Genomic DNA, 22,067 nt, shown 5'->3' on the forward strand with positions numbered 1-22,067 from the left:
GTGGCACAGTGGTATACATTTGGGAGGGAGCTGCCCTGGGAGGCCACAACATCAACTCCACACCCCCTGAAGTCACATGGCATCAGGTCAAACATGGGCAAGGAAACCTACTGTTGATTATCATGTACTGCCCTCCCTCAGCTGATGTATCAGTGCTCCTCCATGTTGAACACCAATTGGAGGAAGCACTGAGGGTGGTGATGGCGCAGAATGTACTCTGGGTGGAAGGCTTCAATATCCATCACCAAGAGTGGCTTGGTAGCACCACTACTGACCGAGCTGGCTGAGTCCTAAAGGTCATAGTTGCTAGACTGGGTCTGTGGCAGGTGGTGAGAGAATCAACAAGAGGGTAAAACATACTTGATCTCATCCTCACCAACATGCCTGCTGCAGATGCATCTGTCCAAGACAATATCAGTAGGAATGGCCACCGCACAGTCATTGTGCAGACGAAGTCCTGCCTTCACATTGAGGACACCCTCCATTATGCTGTATGGCACTACCACCATGCTAAGTGGGATAGATTTCGAACAGATCTAGTTACTCAAGACTGGGCATCTATGAGGTGCTGTGGGCCATCAGCAGCAGCAGAATTGTACTCAAACACAATCTGTAACCTCATGACCCAGCATATCCCCCACTCTACCGTTACCATCAAGCCAGGGGATCAACCCTGGTTCAATGAAGAATGCAGGAGGGCTTGCCAGGAGCAGCACCAGGCATACCTAAAAATGAGGTGTCAACCTGGTGAAGCTACAACACAGGGCAACTTTCATACCAGACAGGATAAGCAGCAAGTGATAGACAGAGCTAAGTGATCCACAAATAATGAATCAGGTCTAAACTCTGCATTCCTGCCACATCCAGTCATGAATGGTGGTGGTCAATTAAACAACTCACTGGAGGAAGAGGAGGCTTATGTTTGAAAAATTTGCTAGAGTTCTTTGAGGATATAACAAGCAGAGTTGATAAAGGGGAACTGGTAGATGTAGTGTATTTGGGTTTCCAGAAGGCATTTGATAAGGTGCCACATAAAAGGTTATTCCACAAGATAGGAGCTCACGGTATCGGGGGTTATGTATTAGTATGGATTGAGGATTGGTTAACACACAGAAGAGAGAGAGAGTCAGGATTAATGGATCTTTTTCAGTTTGAAAAGACGTAACTCTTAGTAGCGTCACGAGGATCAGTCCTAGGGCCTCAATTATTTATTATCTATATTAATGACTTGGAGGGGGCAGAGTGTAATGTATCCAAATTTGCTGATGATACAAAAATAGGTGGGAGGGCATGTTGTGATGATGATATAAGGAATCTGCAACAAGATATAGATAGGTTGAGTGAATGGGCAAAAACTTGGCAGATGGAGTTTAAAGTAGGAAAGTGTGAGGTCATACACTTTGGTAGGAAGAATTAAAGGGCAAACTATTATTTAAATGGAGAGATACTCCAAAAAAGTGCAGCACAGAGGGACCTGGGTGTTCTTGTACATGAAACACAAAAAGTTAGCATGCAGGTGCAGCAAGTGCTGTTTAAATTAGCCTCCCTCCTGTCTGTAACAACTGCATCAAGACTGGGAAACATCCGAATTTACTGAGAAACCTTGGAAAAATCATGTGCAAAACATTGATCAATCAAATGCTGAAACTAACTAGATTGTAACATGCAAAGTGTTCCGTTATTATTCACTTCAGGAAAAATCAGAGCTGTTGGAAACTTCATTTGTTTATTGTTGTGATGCCCTTTGGAGTTTCATTTTGTAATCAACGGATGGTCTGGCACAGCATGTATTTGATCAAAGCAAATATTAATAGTGGAACTCACAGTCTTTCCTAACAAACTATATACCCGCCCAAGACCGATAACAAATTCAATATTATACCTTTTATTTTTGTACACTTTTTGAAGTTTCAAAATAAACATTATTTACACAAACTATTAATTACATTCAAGTCTTCAACTGCTTGCGGCCCCAAAGGAGGATCGAGAGGCCACAGGGTACAGAAAATTGTGTACGTTAATCCTCAGCCATCTGCGCCTGCTAACTCAGCAGACAAAACCTTCCCATCTTCAGATATATGGCAAAACAGATTCATAAATAAAAGTTCCATTCAAATGAAACCAGATGCAGTGTGCAGAGTCAGAGACTTACATCTCCAAGTGCTAAAGTGAAGCAGCAATCATTGTTAAAATGCATTTAAGACCTTAAAAAAAATTGCTATTTTTTGCTTCATGTTCATTTTGACAGAACAAGTTGGCCCAGTGGAAATTAATTACTGGTAAAGCCACGTTGAATATAGAGAGCTGAGCTGCTGAACCATATATGAGTTTTGAAATTCTTTAACCAACAAGCCTGAACACAATCAAGGAGGCACAATTTTCCTATTGTAGGTTCACAATTTCTTAAAAACACAAAGCTAAATAATTATTTTGCCTCACTTAGTATCCCAGCCCTCCAGCGAACCCTCTTCCAATTTGCTCTTCTTTTGATACTTTCTCTCGTTTTCACGATCCTTGTTCCAGTCTTTGAGGCCCTCGGGGAGGGAAGTGTCCTCCTCAAGGCTTCCTGTCCCTTCCACAAACTCCTCGTATGTTGACTTTTCTGCAAAGGGTCGAGGCCCCAACAGTTCAACCATATCTGCTTTGTCTAGTACCTCTTTTTCTAATAATCGCTGAGCAATCTGGAATTTGCACAAAACACAAATGATAGCCAGACACAAATGAAAAATACAAAATACTATAATAAACAGAAAAGAGAAGGCTGAGGGGGCGCCCTGACCTTTAAGATTATGAAAGGGCTTGATAGGGTAGATGACGAGTAATGTTTCTACTTGTGGGTGAAACTAAAACTAGGGGTGATAAATACAAGATAAGCCCAATATGGGATTCAAGAGAAACTTGATTACCCAGAGAGTGGTTTTAATGTGGAACTAGCCACTGCAAGGAATAGCTGAAGTGAATAGCACTGATGCATTTAAGGGGGAACTAGATAAACACAAGCTGATAGGGTTAGATGAAATAGGGTGGGAGGAGGCTCATATGGAACATAATCACATAGGCCTGATTCTGGACTGTACTTATCATGCAATGTTATGAAACAACAGTATGGTGGAGGATAAAAACAAAAAAACTGCGGATGCTGGAAATCCAAAACAAAAACAGAATTACCTGGAAAAACTCAGCAGGTCTGGCAGCATCGGCGGAGAAGAAAAGAGTTGACGTTTCGAGTCCTCATGACCCTTCGACAGAAGTATGGTGGAGGACCTCACCACAGTCAGCTCTCAATCCCAACAAATAACTGAGTTGAGGTTAGGAACTTCCCACAGTGAGGGAGGTGTGAGGAGAGGTGCAAGAGAATGCCACTGCTTGAAGTAATTTCCCAAAGCTACAAATAGCTGGTCAAACCATCATCATCAAATATGTGGAAACAGGTCACCTACAGGAGTTGTAACTAATGTGATCAGGATGGAGGTGCCCTTATTAAATAAATGGTGTGCAAATGGACATCAAATTCATTTACAATTATGACAACCTATATGCAAAATATCATAAACCACCAAATAAAGTAAACAATATGTTCCAGCTGTAGCACCCCAAAATAAATTGTAAACAGCAACCAAATTAGGATCAAAGCAAGCTAAAGCAACAAAGATAAACATTAAATACAAGTTACCACAATGCAAACTAAATAGAGGTTAGCCACTTTATGTCATTTTCAAGATTACATATGTCTTAATTTAGTTTATAAAAGAGATTTATAAAGCTTTTTTTATATTTATTCATGGAATGTGGGCGTAGCAGGCATTTATTGCCCATACCTAACTGCCCTTGTTCAGAGGGCATTTAAGAGTCAACCACATTGCTGTGGGTCTGGAGTCACATGCAGACCAGACCAGGTAAGGACAGCAGATTTCCTTCCCTAAAGGACATTAGTGAACCAGATGGGTTTTTACAACAATCGACAATGGTTTTATGGTCATTAGACTTTTAATTCCAGATGTTTATTGAATTCAAATTCCACCATCTGCTGTAGCGGGATTCAAACCCGGGTCCCCAGAGCATTACCCTGGGTCTCTGGTTTACTAGTCCAGTGACAAAACCACTATGCCTTCTGAAACAATGCAGCTGAAAAGAACTTGAAGCAGTAACACAAAATAGGCAAAATAAGTTTTCTTCTTTCCCTCCCACTCCCTGAAAGAAACGTTTCATGATACAGTACAGTTCCCCATGTGCCAGCAGCTTTGTACTAACTTCTGCACGAGAGCAATCTTCTTATGTTAACTTAGCCAAGGAGCACCAACAGGGCAGGGGACTGGGGTTGGAGGGGGGTGGAGTGGGGTTGGGGGAGTAAATGTAACTGAGGCTGACTGAGTTTTCAGCAGATGGATCATACGCTACACACACAGGCACCCAGCCCCCCTCCCCCACACACAGGCACCCAACCCCCCACCCCCACACAGAGACAGCCACCCCCTCCCCGACACAGACACCCACAGACATCAGTGACCACCCCCCATGTAGCCCACACACAGAGACACATGCCCCCCACGTCTCACACACACCTCACACATAAACATACAGACACACACACACAAACACATCCACACACACGCACGATGGCCCCCTCCACCTGCAGACACCGACACCCCCCCAACACATCCGCCATCCTCTCCACACCCGCACACACCCACCTCCCTCCCACGTGCACCCCCCACACGTAGACTCCCCCCCCAACACACACACGTGCGCAGACTTCCTCCCCCCACATACAATGCACTCTCTCCCCCACAACCACTCACTCTCCCCCCAACAGACACACACGTGCACAGACCGTGCCCCCCCACACACACACAGGCCGCAGACCTCCCCCCCCCAACAACACACAGGTGTGCAGACTCACCCCCACCATGCGCGCAGACTCCCCCCCATACCCACATGCGCAGACTCCACTCCCACACACACACACTCTCCCCCCCCACACACACACCCGTGCACCCTCTTTCCCCACCCGCGCACACTGTCTCCCCCCCACCCGCGCATCCTCTCTCCCCCCCCACCCACACACCCTCTCTCCCCTGCACACCCTCTCTCCCCCCCCACCCGCGCACCCTCTCTCCCCCGCACACCCCCGCACCCTCTCTCCCCCCCCACCCGCGCACCCTCTCTCCCCCCCCACCCGCGCATCCTCTCTCCCTGGCACACCCGCGCACCCTCTCTCCCTGGCACACCCGCGCACCCTCTCTCCCCCCCACCCGCGCATCCTCTCTCCCCCGCGCACCCTCTCTCCACCCCCCACCCGCGCACCCTCTCTCCCCCGCACACCCGTGCACCATCTCTCCCCGCACACCCGCGCACCCTCTCTCCCCGCACACCCGCGCACCCTCTCTCCCCGCACACCCGCGCACCCTCTCTTCCCCCCCACCCGCGCACCCTCTCTTCCCCCCCATCCGCGCATCCTCTCTTCCCCCCCCACCCGCGCACCCTCTCTTCCCCCCCACCCGTGCACCCTCTCTTCCCCCCACCCGCGCACCCTCTCTTCCCCCCCACCCGCGCACCCTCTCTCCACCCCCCACCCGCGCATCCTCTCTCCCCCTGCACACCCGCGCGCCCTCTCTCCCCCCCACCCGCGCACCCTCTCTCCCCCCCACCCGTGCACCCTCTCTCCCCCCCACCCGCGCACCCTCTCTCCCTCCGCACACCCGCGCACCCTCTCTCCCCCACCCGCGCACCCTCTCTCCCCGCACACCCGCGCACCCTCTCTCCCCCCGCACACCCTCTCTCCCCGCACACCCGCGCACCCTCTCTTCCCGCACACCCGCGCATTCTTCCCCCCCCACACCCACACACTCTTTCCCCCCCAAACACACACACTCTTCCCCCCCCAAACACACACACTCTTTCCCCCCCAAACACACACACTCTTCCCCCCCCAAACACACACACTCTTCCCCCCCCAAACACACACACTCTTCCCCCCCCAAACACACACACTCTTTCCCCCCCAAACACACACACTCTTCCCCCCCCAAACACACACACTCTTCCCCCCCCAAACACACACACTCTTCCCTCCCCAAACACACACACTCTTCCCCCCCCAAACACACACACTCTTCCCCCCCACAAACACACACTCTTTCCCCCCCACAAACACACACACTCTTCCCCCACCAAACACACACACTCTTCCCCCCCCAAACACACACACTCTTCCCCCCCCAAACACACACACTCTTCCCCCCCAAACACACACACTCTTCCCCCCAACACACACACTCTTCCCCCCAACACACACACACACACACTCTTCCCCCCAACACACACACACAGACTCCCCCCTCCACACACAGACACACACAGACTCCACCCCCAAACACACACTCTCCACCCCCACACATTCTCCACCCCTAAACACACACTCTCCACCCCCATCATACACATAGACCCTCCCCCCACCCCCACACACACAACACACAAGCACCCACACACAACACACAAGCACACACACAGACTCTTCCTACCCCACAAACAGATTCTCTCCCCGCCCCACACAGATTCTCTCCCCCCCACACACACACAGATTCTCTCCCCCCCACACACACACAGATTCTCTCCCCGCCACACACAAACACACACACACAGACTCACCCTCCTGCCACACACACGCATGTGTGAATCGTTGGCCATTATTAAAAATTGATAATGTTAGCTGATTTATTCCCTTCCTAAGGAACTTAGGATTGCTACTGCCAGCTGGTTAGCTCAACACAGGCCAGAGATTGAAACTAGGACCTTCCTGCACTCAGTGATTATACTAAGACCAACTTCCCTATAGAAAAAATTCCAGATACAGATAGACAGCATATATATGTGTTCTTCCAAAGGCATCAAAATTAAGTGGTTTGGGTTGTAGGCTTATTAATGGGCACTATGAATAGTCTCATGATAATTTAACATAAAGGTACCTCTATTGGGAAAACTGTGCTAGGCAGGGTCCCCCTTAGAATTTCTCAAAATTGCAAAATAGGCCTAATCGGGTTAGATGCCCTGTAAATTGAAGTTTGGGATCTCTCTCATGAGAGCTTAGTTATGGCTTTAAAATTTTGCAATATGAACTACTTGGCTGCCAGGTGAGGAGTACTGTCCTTGTGTGTAAGAGAACGCTCAGTTTTAAGTGCATTTTGTGAAGATCCATGAAGGAGACACGAGCAGTGCTTTTCCTGGGTTTCTGCCCAGACACAAAGGATATGAGGAAGTTGAGGAAATCTGTACACATGCATATACAGAAGTCTATCCAATTTTCCTTCCATTTAAGAGATGTATGACTCCGAATCTATGGATTAAGATGGCAGTGCAAAACAACTTAGCCGGCTCCCACTGTATTCAAAGTAACCTTCACAAGGGTCAATAATAAGGTGGTTTTAAGGTTATATTAAAATTTCTAACCTTCTCAATTTCCGCTCTTTTTTCTGTTAGAAGTGACAGCGTCCTCTCGTATGCAGAATTGATGACTGATCGTACTTCTTCATCTATCAGTCGGGCAGTGGCCTCACTATATGGTTTTTCTAAAGCCATCTCGCCTTGTCGTGGGAAGTCGAAGGACACCTGGCCTATTTTTTCATTCATGCCAAACTGGACAATCTAGAGAAAGACCATGAAAAATCAACCATGAGCATTTATCATATTGTAGCTTAAGTGAACGATGTTACCAAGTTCAACAACACAACCCTCACCCTGCCCCCATTAAAAAAGACTAATTTTTCTAGTAGACCAAGCAAAACAATCCTTGTTCTCCACTGTCCCCCTCCCACCCAATATCAGTAATTTTTTCAGCAGAGTATACTAACCCAGGTTAATTTTGACATGACTTGTTCCACAAATAAAAAACATCAACTCTCTTCATAGTGTAAAATTTCAATGTTTCAAACCCAGCCTTTCTCTATATTTACAGGGGAAAATATGTAAACACTTTTAGGATTTTAAGACATACAAAGAAATAAGAGAAGGAAACTAAGCGTCGATAACAGAAGGAAAAGAGAGATACTACCTGTTGTTGAGCAAGGTCATTATTTTGAGTAGTGTTACAGACATAAGGTTAAAAGGGGTGGAATAAGGTAGCATGAAACACATGATATTTGTGAAAAAGAACTGAAATTTTTTTTGTGACAAGGAATCATGTACATATAGTGCAAAGCAGCTAAAGTCACTGTAATGTGAGGGATTGGAAAATTATAGCACTTTTAGTGAAATGCAAATGTTTCTAGCTACTTCAAATGGGTGACATTATTACATTTCAAGTGGGTAGAAACATGAGCTTTCTCTTTGTCTACCTTCCACTACTATCAAGACTGTGGACCAATGAATTTGCATAAAATCACCAATGACCTCAGCATTTCAACATTCCAGCATTTCATGCATGTAGTACAGAATGAAGTCCATATTAACAACAGAACTTGACCATGCCAGATTACGTACAACATAGACAGGGAGGCTTCAGTTAGGAGCAGAATCTCACAACCCATGAGTTAAAGTTGCTATCTGAAAAGTATCTGTTCATCACCTCTGAAGACAAGGTGATTCAGCCCCAGTCATTCAAAATAGTTAACGTGAGAAGTTCAGGAGACCATTCTTCCTTAGTTCATTGGTATTTGTCTCAAATTTGGAGTCTAAATTTTATCTTGCTCTGTCCACCTTCCCAATCTGAGAAGGATCAGCATGAAGCCTCAATGACGTCTCATTCGACGCCTCAACAAGAAACTTTTTCTCTTTCTCTCAAGTGCTAAGGAACGCAAGCTCCAACAACTCATCGACACCAACACCCATCTAGGACCCTCCACCCCTGCCTGTCCCCCCGTCCCCAACCCATCTTCCAATCCCAGCCCCGGCCGTGTATTCACTATATCCCCTGAACTTCCCCTCTCCGATGCTGAATGTTCAGTGCTCAGCAAAGGACTTAGTTTCATACCCTTATGCTCTCACCTCAATGAATTACGGGCTTGGCACGATGCTGAACTCTTCTTCTGCTGTCTTTGTCTCCGTGCTCACTTCTTTGGGCAGGAGTCCTCTCCCCGTTCAACGGATCCTTTTACCCACCTCCAATATTCTCCCTCCACCTGGACCCCTCCCTCTGGATTCTTACCTTCTCTTGATCTTTTCATTGAGAACTGTTGGCGCGACATAAGTCGTCTCAATTTCTCTGCTCCTCTCACCCATTCTAATCTGTCTCTCTCTGAACTTACTGCACTCTGTTCTCTCAGGTCCAACCCTGACATTGTCATCAAACCCGCTGACAAGGATGGTGCTGTTGTTGTCTGGCGCACTGACCTCTACCTCGCGGAGGCTGAGCGTCAACTCGCAGACACTTCCTCCTACCTCTCCCTGGACCATGACCCCACCACTGAACATCAAGCCATTGTTTCCAGGACTGTCACTGACCTCATCTCCTCTGGAGATCATCCTCCCACAGCTTCCAACCTGACAGTCGCCCAACCTCGGACGGCCCGCTTCTACCTCCTACCCAAAATCTACAAACAGGACTGTCCCGGCAGACCGATCATGTCAGCCTGTTCCTGCCCCGCGGAACTCATTTCTCGTTATCTTGACACCCTTCTCTCTCCCCTTGTCCAGTCCCTTCCCACCTACATCCGTGATTCCTCTGACGCCTTACGTCACATCAACAATTTCCAGTTCCCTGACCCCAACCACCTCCTCTTCCCCATGGACGTCCAATCCCTCTATAACTCCATCCCCCACCAGGATGGTCTGAGGGCCCTTAGCTTCTTTCTCGAGCAGAGGCCCGAACAATCCCCATCCACTACTACTCTCCTCCGTCTGGCTGAACTTGTTCTCACACTGAACAATTTCTCCTTTAACTCCTTTCACTCCCTCCAAATAAAAGGTGTGGCTATGGGTACCCGCATGGGCCCCAGCTATGCCTGTCTCTTTATAGTGAATGTGGAACATTTCTTGTTCCAGTCCTACTCCGGCCCCCTCCCGCAACTCTTGCTCCGGTACATCGATGATTACTTCGGTGCTGCTTCATGCTCTCGTCGGGACCTGGAAAAATTTATTAATTTTGCTTCTAATCTCCACCCCTCCATCATTTTCACATGGTCCATCTCTGACACTTCCCTTCCCTTCCTTGACCTCTTTGTCTCAATTTCTGGTGATAGACTGTCCACCAATATCCATTACAAGCCTACCGACTCCCATAACTACCTTAACTACAGCTCCTCATACCCCGCTTCCTGTAAGGACAACATCCCATTCTCTCAGTTCCTTCGCCTCCGTCGCATCTGTTCTGATGATGCTACCTTCAAAAACAGTTCCTCTGACATGTCCTCCTTCTTCCTTAACTGAGGTTTTCCACCCACGGTCGTTGACAGGGCCCTCAACTGTGTCCGGCTCAACTCCTACGCATCCGCCCTCACGCCTTCTCCTCCCTCCCAGAAACATGATAGGGTCCCCCTTGTCCTCACTTATCACCCCACCAGCCTCCGCATTCAAAGGATCATCCTCCAACATTTCCACCAACTCCAGCATGATGCCACCATCAAACACATCTTCCCTTCACCCCCCGGTGGCATTCCGTAGGAATCGTTCCCTCCTGGACATCCTGCTCCACACTTCCATCACCCCCTACTCCTCAACCCCCACCTACGGCACCTCCCCATGCATACGCAAAAATGCAACACCTGTCCCTTCACTTCCTCTCTCCTCACCATCCAAAGGCCCAAACACTCCTTTCAAGTGAAGTAGCCTTTCACTTGCATTTCCCCCAACTTAGTCTACTGCATTCGTTGATCCCAATGCGGTCTCCTCTACATTTGAGAAACCAAACGCAAACTGGGCGACCGCTTTGTAGAACACCTGCGGTCTGTCTGCAAGAATGACCCAAACTTCCCTGTCGCTTGCCATTTTAACACTCCGCCTTGCTCTCTTGTCCACATGTCTGTCCTTGGCTTGCTGCATTGTCCCGGTGAAGCTCAATGCAAACTAATCTTCCGATTAGGCACTTTACAGCCTTCCGGACTGAATATTGAATTCAACAACTTTAGATCTTGAACTCCCTCCTCCCCCATTTTTCTTCTCCCACCTATTTCCATTATTTTTAAATCTACACCTTTTATGCCCTGTTAGTCTTATTCCACCCCACCCCAACTAGAGCTGTACCTTGTGTGTCCTGCCATCCATTCTTAATTAGCACATTCATTTAGATATCACCACCTTCCACACCACTTTGTTCTTTTGTCTGTGACATCTTTTGATTATCTGCTCCTATCACTGCTTGTTTGTCCCTACAACCACATCCCCCCCCCACCACCTTAAACCAGCTTATATTTCACACCTCTCCTAATTTTACTCAGTTCTGTTGAAGGATCATGAGGACTCGAAATGTCAACTTTTTTCTTCTCCGCCGATGCTGCCAGACCTGCTGAGTTTTTCCAGGTAATTCTGTTTTTGTTAAGGATCAGCATGGCTTCTAGTTAAGATCATATTGTTTAGCCAAACACACGATTCAAAAAATCTACAGCAACTAAGAATGTCCTCAAGATATTTTATATTTAAACTATATCTAACTGGTTTTGCTTGCACATTATTGGGCATTAACACCAAGCAAAAACTAACATCAAAGAATAAATTGAAATAGAACAATTGAAGGACATTACATTTCAAACTTGTTGAACTATGAGCATACCTGTGCATAGGCACTCTGGGTAACCTTCCTTAAATCATCTTGCGCACCAGTTGTTATTTTACCAAAAAAGATTTGTTCTGCAACTCGTCCGCCTAGTGTCATACACATACGGTCATGAAGCTGTTCTTTACTGTACAGATATTGCTCTTTAGGTAAGTACTGAGCATATCCAAGTCCCTTTCCACGGGGTATGATGGACACCTAAAAATACACAGGAAGAATGTCTCAATTTCATGTGTAGATTGATCACCCTGTTTACTTATAAAGCTCTCTCATTGGTTCTGAAGCGTTTTGGACCCTTTGGTGCTCTTGGGACTGAAAGGCCCTAAATGAATACAAGATCTTTCTTCTACCAAGCATTCAAGAAATGCGTTGAGACCAAGCAATTCCTGAGAATTCTATATACAGGAAAGCCAAAATTGAACACCTTGTAATGCTAATTGTTCACCTGGAAACTGAACTCACGAAACTTTCCAGTTGTGCTCCATTATGGCAATGGAAGTTGGCAGCTTTTAAGTTGGGCACACTGTCTAGATAATCTTTGAAAATGTAATCACTTACTTGTTACAAAAGACTTTCATTTACAGGATTGAAATCCTGTATCTGGCAGATTCCACCTGCTTCTTTGGGCACTGTCAAATATTAAGCAACAAAAATCTAATGGTTAATTTTAACCCAGCTCCCCCAGCAGGAACATGGAAGGCAAGTGGGTGGTTAAAATGGCAATTAGGTGCACAACACTGAATTTTAAATACCAGCTTTCCAGAAGCGTCAGGGTTGCTTGCCACTAGCAGGCAAGGGTCTCACAACCCCTTCAATGTTAGGGTCCAATGATGTCATTTGGACCCAACTGTCTGCAGGTAAGTTTTTTAAAAAAAAATTATTTCAGAGAGTTTGAGCATCGGTGGCTAAAACAGCAATTGTTGCCCATCCTTAATTGCCCTTGAAAAGGTGGTGGTGAGCTGCCTTCTTGAACTGCTGCAGTCCGTGTGGCGTAGGTACATCCGCAGTGTTGTTAGGGGACGGAGTTCCAGAATTTTCTGACAGTGAAGGAATGGCAATATAGTTGCAAGTCAGGATGGTGTGGGGCTTGGAGGGGAACTTGCAAGTAAAGGTATTTCCATGTGTCCGCTGCCTTTGTCCTTCTAGGTGGTAGAGATCACAGGTTTGGAAGATGCTGTTGCAGAAGTCTTGGTGAGTGGCTGCAGTGCATTTCGTAGATGGTACACACAGCTGCCACTCTGCGTCGCTGGCGGAGTGAACGTTGAAGGTACAGAATGGGGTACCGATCAAGCAGGCTGCTTTGTTCTGGATAGTGTTGAGCTTGAGTGTTGTTGAAGACGCACTTGTCCAAGTAAGTGGGGAGTATTCCATCACACTCCTGACTTGTGCATTGTAGATGGTGGACAGGCTTTGGGGAGTCAGGTGGCAAGTTACTCACCACAGCATTCCTAGCCTCTGACCTGCTCTTATACCCACTGTATTTTATCTGGCTAATCCAGTTCAGTTTCTGGTCAATGGTAACCCCCAGGGTGTTGACAGTGGGGAATTCAGCAATGGCAATGCCATTGAATGTCAATGGGAGATGATTAGATTCTCTCGTTGGAGATGGTCATTTCCTGGCTCTTGTGTGGTGTGAATGTTACTTCACTTATCAGCCCAAGCCTGAATGTTGTCCAGGTCTTGCTGCATTTGGACATGGATGGCTTCCGAATCTGAGGAGTAATAAATGGTACTGAACTCTCTGCAATCATAAGTGATCACCCCCAATTCTGACTTATGATTGGGGGTGGGGGGGGTGGGGAAAGTGTGTGTGTGGGGGGAGGTCACTGATGAAGCAGCTAAATATGATTTTTGGTCTGGAGTTACATGAAGGCCAGGCCAGGTAAGAAAGGCAGATTTCCTTCCCTAAAGGGTGAACAAAAATGGGTTTTTACTGAAAATCCAATAGTTTCATAGTCACCATTATGGAGACTAGCTTTTAATTCCAGATTTAGTGATTAATTGAATAATGTGCAACTGCAGTGATGGGATTGGAGCCCCTGCTACTTAGCTTGGGCCTCTGGATTACTAGTCAACTAACATAACCATTACATCCCCCATCCCCTTCAGAGATATCCATCTTAAATCAGCCACATGGGCTCTTATGGCAGTGGTCCCCACTATGGACAAGAATATAACTCTTATTTACTCTGCAAAGTCACTGATGGTCTTGTTTAGAGGCTGAGAATTGATCATGAAGTGTGGTTTCCAACATATTATCCATACCCAGTTACCAGAATCATTTGGATTTCTTCAAATCCTCCCCTGCAGAGGAAGTGTCTTTTTTTCTTAGATAGTGAAGTTCCCAGTGAAGATAAATTGCAAATAGAGATGGCTACCCATGCTTCATAGTAAGAGTATAAAATAGGTTTGATTTGAAACCCTATGTCAACTTTGGCTCAGTGGTTAGCACTCTCGCCACAGTAAGAAGGTTCTGGGTTCAAGTCCCACATCTGTACTTAGAGCACATTGTATGAGATATTGCCTTTCGAATGAGACGTTAAACTGAGACCCATCCTGCTTTCTCAGGAGGATGTAGTAGATCGCATGGCACTACTTGAAGAAGAATATCAAAGTTTTCGCAGTAACTTGGCTGATACTTACCCATCAACCAACACTGATAAAACATCTAACAAAACAAATGCATCCCACTTGTTAGTGGAACCTCAGTGTGTGCAAATTGGCTGTTCCCTTTCCATATATTACAACACTGATATGCTTCAAAAATGTTGGTTTGCCTACACCACATGGGCTGCAGCAGTTCAAGGTGCCGGCTCACCAACACCTTCTCGAGGGTGATTAGGAATGGGAAACAAATGCTAGCCTTGTCAGCAATGTGCAAATCCCATGAATAAAGAATCATCAGCTTTTTTGGATGGCGAATTGTGAAAGGTGCTATATAAATGCAAGTTCTCTCCTTCGTATCTTTTGTTAGGTTATGGTAATGGAAGGCTTCCCAGCATCTCCCATGGGATTTTCACACTTTGTTTTCACCATAATGGCTATACCAATACCATTCATATGGAACTGTTTTAGCAGTACTGGCCTGAGTAGTGCTGGGGTCTCGGAGTGGAGGCAATCTCATGTTACGCAATCAATAATTACTTCCTTAGCGAGAACAACTACAATCATATCTCTAACATAGATTGCACATTCAAAATATGAACCTGCCTTCCAGCTTTTCAAGTACTAACTTGCTGTTTTTCCAGCATAAGTACAAAAAAATCAAAAATGTACCTACAACAATATACATTCAACAATTGCCAGAACAAACATGACAGGCCGAATGACCTCCTCTGTGCTGTGACTATTCTGTGATTATTGCTCAGAGATATGTTTCTCTTTTCAGCAATATTCAAATTCTGCACTACCAACCATTCTGTGAATTTGCATTTATATGGCACCTTTGAGAGGGAAAGACATTCCATGTATTATTCGTCTTCCACAGGTGCCATGTTTTGTAATGTAAGTGATCATGGATCTCCAACTCTCATGGTCTTTGATAACAACCAACATCTTGGTGTTATTCTCAAATCTCATACCTGTGCCGCTTCTTAAGCTGTCGGTGCACTTCCTCCTTCGTCTTCTTTTCACTCTGCTGCCCTCCATTTTACCTGTCACTACCAGATATCCTAGTTTCTCTCTCCAAGCATGTGCCTAAGGAGTAAATACTGGCCTAGCTAGCAACGCCCACATTCCGTGAATGAATGAAAAAAAATTGCAGTTGTCTCTTGATCATTTGTAAAAGTTCTTCATACGTTATTAAATAATTTATTGTTCGAATGGGAATATTAATTCAATCGAGTTAGCGCTGAATATTCTAGGTTGTTCTTTTGCTGGAATTCTGAAGCAATGTTCCCGGCTGTACAGGGGAGAAATCTCTCAAATGTTTTATAAACATTACATAGCACTGTATTAGGCTTCCAATATTTGCTTTACCTTCAGCAAAGGGTCAGCATGCTCCAGGAACCAACCAGCCACTGCATGGCCTGCCTCGTGATATGCTACAGTTTTCTTTTCTTCTGGCTGTAGAATCTGAGTTTTCTTTTCCAGCCCTAAATTGAAGGACAGGGAGAAAATGTAAAAATTCACAAAGCGTAAAATCTGCAAGTTCAAATTTCTTTAGTGAACTCATGAACGTTTTAGGTGGAGGGAGCATACATGAATAAACATGTAAAGGAAATGCTTCCTTTGCAATTTAACACTAATGAGGCAACCAAATCAATAAAGTACTTAATGACTTGCGATTTGCACATCAAATGTATTCATCAGAATTAAGTGAGTTTACCCTCTATATCAACATGTCACACAAAAAGCAAAAACTGTTGCCTTCTCTACCATGAAATCTTCAGAGGTTGCCATAGGTCACTGTGCATGAGTTCCTACATCACAATGGGAGGCCCAGTAAGTAGAGGTGTTGTCATACAATCCCACTGTCTCCTACATTTACCTGAATCCTTTCTGATCTGGTGGTTCTTCATCACTTTAGCTGTTGTCTCTTTTATCCCTAAATTTAAAAATCCAACATGTCCCCTCCCAAAGGCTGGCATACCTATACCGCCAACGGGAAAGTGAGAGTTATAGTTGAGGCAAGTTATTCATTAATATTATGACCAGAGGGCTGCAAATACCTAATAGAAAAACGAAGTGATGATTACCTAGGTTGAAGTAAAAATATAAAAAAGTTTCATTTATATAGTACTTTCGCACGATCATTGGACATCTCAAAGTGTTTTACAGCTAAAATAATTTTTGAAGTATAGTTACTGTTCTAATGCAGGAAACGTGGCCACTAGTTTGCACTCAGCAAGATCCTCCAAACAGCAATGTGATAATGACCAGATAATCTGTTTTTGAGATGTTGATTAACGGATAAATATTGGCTAGGACACTGGGGAGAACACCCCTGCTCTTCTTTAAAACAGTGACATGGGATCTTTTACCTCCATCCAAACAGGAAGATGGGGGCTCGATTTAACATCCCATCCAAAAGATGGCACTTCCAGTTCCTCAGTACTACGCTGGTATGTCTGGCTTGATTCTTGTACTCAAGTGGGACTTGAAACCAGAACCTTGTGATTCAGAGGTAAGTGTGCTACCAACTGAGGCACAGCTGAGTTTCAGTGGAACAATGCAGAAGATAGATCCAAAACAGAAAAGTGAACTTTGAGCCAGACTCCATGTGGAATGACTCAGACTAGGAGATAATTCACAACCCATTCACCTGTCACTGTCCAGGATCCAGGTGAGACAGCAATTTGTGTACACAACCACCAACTGGGGAGGCTAAATGTAAATTAGATGACTGCATTTCAGAACACCTCCATTCTGTCTGAGACCTCATGCTACCTATCACCACTACCTATCACCACTACAATTCCTCATTACACTCTGACCTTTTGACCTTTGGTCATTTCAACAATCCAATAACACTCAACACAAACTTGAAGTGCACGCTGTGGCCCTCTAGCCTTAATAATAACATTAATTACCTAAACTTTTACCATTTCTTATATAGGAATTTCTGGCAGTAAGGGAAGGTTCCAGTATTTTGGAGAAGAGGAAGGTGGGTTGGATATTGGGCTGAGCACCTTTTGTCAGGATGCTATGCTTGTGGATGGTCCGCATCATTGGTGTTAACCTCCTTTTCTCTTTTCCCAGGCTACTGGGCCACTGAAGCCTGCTATGCTTTGCCAGTTTGTTTTTGTGCTTCCATTTCTACCTACCTTACAACCCACTACTTCCACAACTTTTCACATGTTCTCAATGGCCTGAATCTTCGGCTCGGCGAGTGAGGGTGGGACCCGCTCGTCGAGGTGTAAAATGACACGCAGTGACGTTGGGCGGGCGTCCTGACGTCACTGCGCGTCATTTACATTTTCAGTTCGGCGTGAGTCCTCACGCCAAACTGTCAAAGGCTTATTAAGGCCATTTAAATGTCAATTAAACTAATAAACTGAGCTGCCCATCCAACCTTAAGGTTGGCAGGCAGGCAAAGAGCCCAGACGGCTTTCGTATTTTTCATGGAACCTCGCCCACGGGCGGGATGAGGTTTCATGAAGGGTTTATAAATTAAAAAATTTTTTCATTGATGTTCATTGACACTGTCACATGAGGGGATATGTCTCAAAATTCTCTTTTCATTAGTTTAAGTTCCCAAAATTTTAATAATCTCCCTGAGGCAACTCTGTGCCTCGGAGTTTTCTGCGCTCTTTCATGCATATGCACGAAAGAGCGCCGGTCTTGGCTCAGGGAAATCCCCCTCCGCCTGCACAGGGAGCGCTCAGCGCTTCCGGGCAGACGTCATGCTGTGTGAGCCTTAATTGGCTCACCCACGTCAAACGGCGGCAGGGACCCGATCAGGGGCGCCGATTGGGTCCGTGCCCATCCCCGCACAACACCCCCGATGGGGAAAATTCTCCCCAATGTCTTGCAAGCGTCTTGTATTTCTTGGTGTTTTCTCATTATGTCTGTCACTTTCCTACTCATTCTATTTCTTTCTTGCATGCGAGTGCTTTCTCTCCCCTTTAGTTCTGTTTATTTTACAATTCTGTTCATCTGTACTATCTTCCAGATCTGACAAAGGGTTCACGCCTGAAATGATAACCTGTTTGCTCTCTCAACAGATGCTAACTGATCTGAGTGTTTACAACATTTTTTATATTTCCAGTAGCTGCCAGTTTTTGCTGCCAGTTAAGGGACATATTTAAGACTATGCAAGGGACATATTTAAGACTATGCAATCAAACCAAAAATAAATTCTTACTCAATATTCCTTAAACCAAAAATTATACCTCCTGTGGTTTCTACTTAGAAAATATTGCAACAATTGCTTTTACATCTTTCCTTTGAATCTCTCTACAACATATATCAAGTGGCTGAACACACAATCAATTGACAAGTGTATGAAAATACCACTCTACAACAGAATGATGAACCATCCTGGATTTTATGGGACTCCCTCCCGTATTTGAGGCAGCTGTCGGTGGTGTCCTGGCTTGTTTACTGCCAGGATGGATTTTGCCCTCTATTTCAGATCCAATTCTCACAGGTGTGCAGCATGTGCCTGCACTTGTGAACTGCACTGTGCTACCGGTGTCTTGTTTCCACCGTCTTGACAGCATTCCCCTCCCCCACCCCAAAGTGTACCTTAATTTTTCTTATTCTCTTTCTCTTCCAAGAGTTCGGCACCCTGCCCTACCCGATACTCAAGGGAGTGCAAGATCAGGGTATCTTCCAATGGCCCAGGCAAGACTTGGGACTCAATGTAGGGAATTTCAAGATGAAGCTGCTTTAATACTGGTCCAACATAATGCTGCAGTCAATTGATATATTTTCTCCTGTTCCTCCATTACTATGCACTACAAAGTGTGCAGCGGAAGTCTGGGTGGCCAAGTCTGGATTTTCTTCCTTACACATTTCAGGGACATAGTTCATGTTATTAAAATGAGAACTTGTCCTAGGTTTCAATGCACATATTACCCAGTTCATGACAATTTACTGAAATATCAATAATGCTGTTGAAGGTGTTTTTTTTTTAATCAATGAATACAATTCATTGTTTCAGCACTGTTGCTCTAAATGCTGTTGGTAAAGTGTTAATATTCAGAACATCCATAACCCTTACCTCCAATTACACGTTCAATGGCCTGTTCAAAGTGCTTCTGTATAATGGCCTCAGAAAGGTGCCTGGCAGCAATTAAAGCAGCTTCATTGCATACATTAGCGATGTCAGCTCCTGAAGGAAAATAAGTCATCAAGAACAGAAATATGATTCACTTCCAGTATGACATTCCAAAAGTAAGAGTTATCACTGGCAGAAAACAATGTTTCATTGGGAATTAAACCAACATTTTCAGACATCACAAGTTTCTCCATTTATAGATTCAGAGAAACTCTTTCCTCTGTTGTGGGAATCCAGAACAAGGGGGTACAATCTTAAAGTTAGAGCTAGGCCATTCAGGAGTGTAATCAGGAACCAATCTTGCACATAAAAGGAAAACAGACTCAGGAGTTCTCATTCTGCAGATGCTGGATCAGTTGAAACATCCAAGATGGCAACCCAGCCTCAAGAGTGGTCATTCGCTCCGAATACCAAGCCTCTGACTTGTTCTGATTGCCACGAAATTTATGTGGCTAGCCCAGTTAAGTTTCTGATCAGATTCCAGGATGTTGATGCTATGGGATTGGTGATGGTAATGCCTTTGAATGTCAAGGGATCAGACTCGCCCTTGCTGGAGATCATCATTGCCTTCCACTTCATGTGGCATGAATGTTACAAGCCACTTATCAGCCCAAGCCTGAATACTGTCTGGGTCTTGATGCATGCAGACACGAACTGCTTCATTATCTGAGAAATTGCAAATGAAGCTAAACATAGTGCAATCATCAGCCCTGCTCTGACCTTATCATGAAGTCACTGATGAAGGCTGGCCCTAGGACACTACCGAGGAACTCTTGCCGTGATGTCCTGAGGTTGAGATGACTGGCCTCCAACAACAACAAGCATTTTCCTTTGTGCTAGGTGTGACTCCAGCTATTGGAGATTGTTCTCCAGATCCCCAAAGACTTCAGTTTTATTCGTGACTACCTCTGAAAAGTACTTCATTGTGAATTGTTTTGGAATGCTTGGAGATTGTAAAAGGTCTAACATCAATGTAAGTGTGATCATTTGTACTTCTAATGATGAAGACAGCGAACCGATGTGCATAAAGTTTCCAATTCAAGTAATTTGTGTAAACTCATGCACATTAGAAACTGTAAAGGATCCCAACACTAAACCTTGTAGCTCTATTCAACACTTCCTCCTACCCTGACAATTAGCACCTGAAATTTTATAGCCTTAAACAAATTTATCACAAATTCCCAATTCTCTTAATTCACAGTGCTTTATAACTAGAAAGCTTTCATGTGAAACTTTGTCAAATGTTTTTGGAAGTCTCAGTACAACATTGCTTAGTTTTCCACAGACCATTTAGATGGCCAGTTCCTCTAAAAATGTAGAGGCTATTACAAACAATGCTCTTGTAATGGATAATACAGTATTCTTACAATTTTCCAATCTTGGAGGAGAGATCTAAACATTTAATTTTAAGCTAAAAGATGCATAAATAGACTAGAGAAAATTAAAAGGTGCAACCTTAAATTTGACAATTTTGCAATTTTAATAGGAGGAAATTATTTATCCACTATCCACACTGTATCTTAGTCTATTGGCATAATTATTAACACTTACCTGTAAACCCAGGAGTCAAAGCTGCTAGTTTCCTTGCCAAATTCTCCTTTTTGATAGAAGTTTCTAATTTTAAGGGTTTGAGGTGAACTTTAAAAATTGAAGCCCTTCCTTTAATGTCAGGTGGCCCTTTATTAGGAAAAGTTCACACTGCACAATTAGTACTGCAGGGATTTTAAAACAAAAGGTTACATCAGCACAATCTACCTTTGAGCTGTTTTAAAGATAGTCTGCTGCAAGTATATACTTGGAAATACACAAGAGCAGGCCTGAGGAACAGGTCTCCCGCTTCTCCCTGTCCATGGCAAGAAGCTTGATTTGCTGCACATCCTCTTCCTAATGAAATCAAAAAAGATAACATATGCAAGGAACGGCATTTTGGGCTGTTCCACCTTTTCCATGCTTTAGAAAAAAAAAGAAAATTGGATATGACATAAAGCACACAAGGTCCAGTCTACAGATCAGAATTAATACAAGCTGTGTCAGTTTGCTTGGGCTGCACCAACTCAAGTGCTTCTCTCTGGCTTGCTTTAAAGATACAAGTTTCAGATATTTAATGGCAATTTTTTTAAAAATCCAATGTTCTCCCCATCTCATTTGAAGCTTCCCTACTCTTCTCTCGGTTCTGTTTTGAAACCACAGGCAATTTTATCAGTACTCCACCTTAAGTGACTATTCTTCCTGTGAGAGCTTGGAAAGGCAAGAGGTACACTGGTATCATTTACCAAATGTGATCTTGCCCTCATCTATACGTGTGCATTGCCCAGTGTTGATCACTGGATGGTCAGGAGCAGTAAACCAGGTCAATCTGAAATACTGGGCAGAATTTTCTGCCGGGCGGGTGGGCCCGACCCAGTCTCTGGTGGGCAGGGAGCCGAACCCCGTCAGAGAAGCAGGCCCCGCAGCCATTTTATGTGGGCGGGCCTTAAGTGAGACATCCGGTGGGAAGCGCTATGCGCTCCTGTGTGGGGCGGGGGAAAGGGGGGGGGGGGAATTCTCCAAAAGTGAGAGTGCAGTCTTTCACGCATGCACATGAAAGAGCGCACATCTCCCTGAGGCTAAATGCTGCCTCAGGGAGATCGCTTACACTTTGAA

General features: G+C 44.9%; 1 protein-coding gene across 1 annotated transcript in view; it reads right to left on the minus strand.

Annotated features, from left to right (window-relative positions):
* Positions 1-1,707: 1,707 nt before the first annotated feature.
* The window catches only part of afg3l2 (AFG3-like AAA ATPase 2), an 89,557-nt gene continuing 69,197 nt past the window's right edge, over positions 1,708-22,067 (minus strand). Inside the window, exons 12-17 of the mRNA XM_041189866.1 lie at positions 20,976-21,101; positions 19,368-19,478; positions 15,680-15,795; positions 11,699-11,899; positions 7,447-7,641; positions 1,708-2,681 (exon numbers count right to left, since the gene is read on the minus strand). Coding sequence (XP_041045800.1) covers positions 2,436-2,681; positions 7,447-7,641; positions 11,699-11,899; positions 15,680-15,795; positions 19,368-19,478; positions 20,976-21,101 — 995 coding nt within the window. The 3' untranslated portion in view covers positions 1,708-2,435. The remainder of the gene's footprint in view (positions 2,682-7,446; positions 7,642-11,698; positions 11,900-15,679; positions 15,796-19,367; positions 19,479-20,975; positions 21,102-22,067) is intronic.

This window comes from Carcharodon carcharias, chromosome 6, assembly GCF_017639515.1.
Source record: "Carcharodon carcharias isolate sCarCar2 chromosome 6, sCarCar2.pri, whole genome shotgun sequence".
Classification (NCBI taxonomy): Eukaryota; Metazoa; Chordata; class Chondrichthyes; order Lamniformes; family Lamnidae; genus Carcharodon; species Carcharodon carcharias.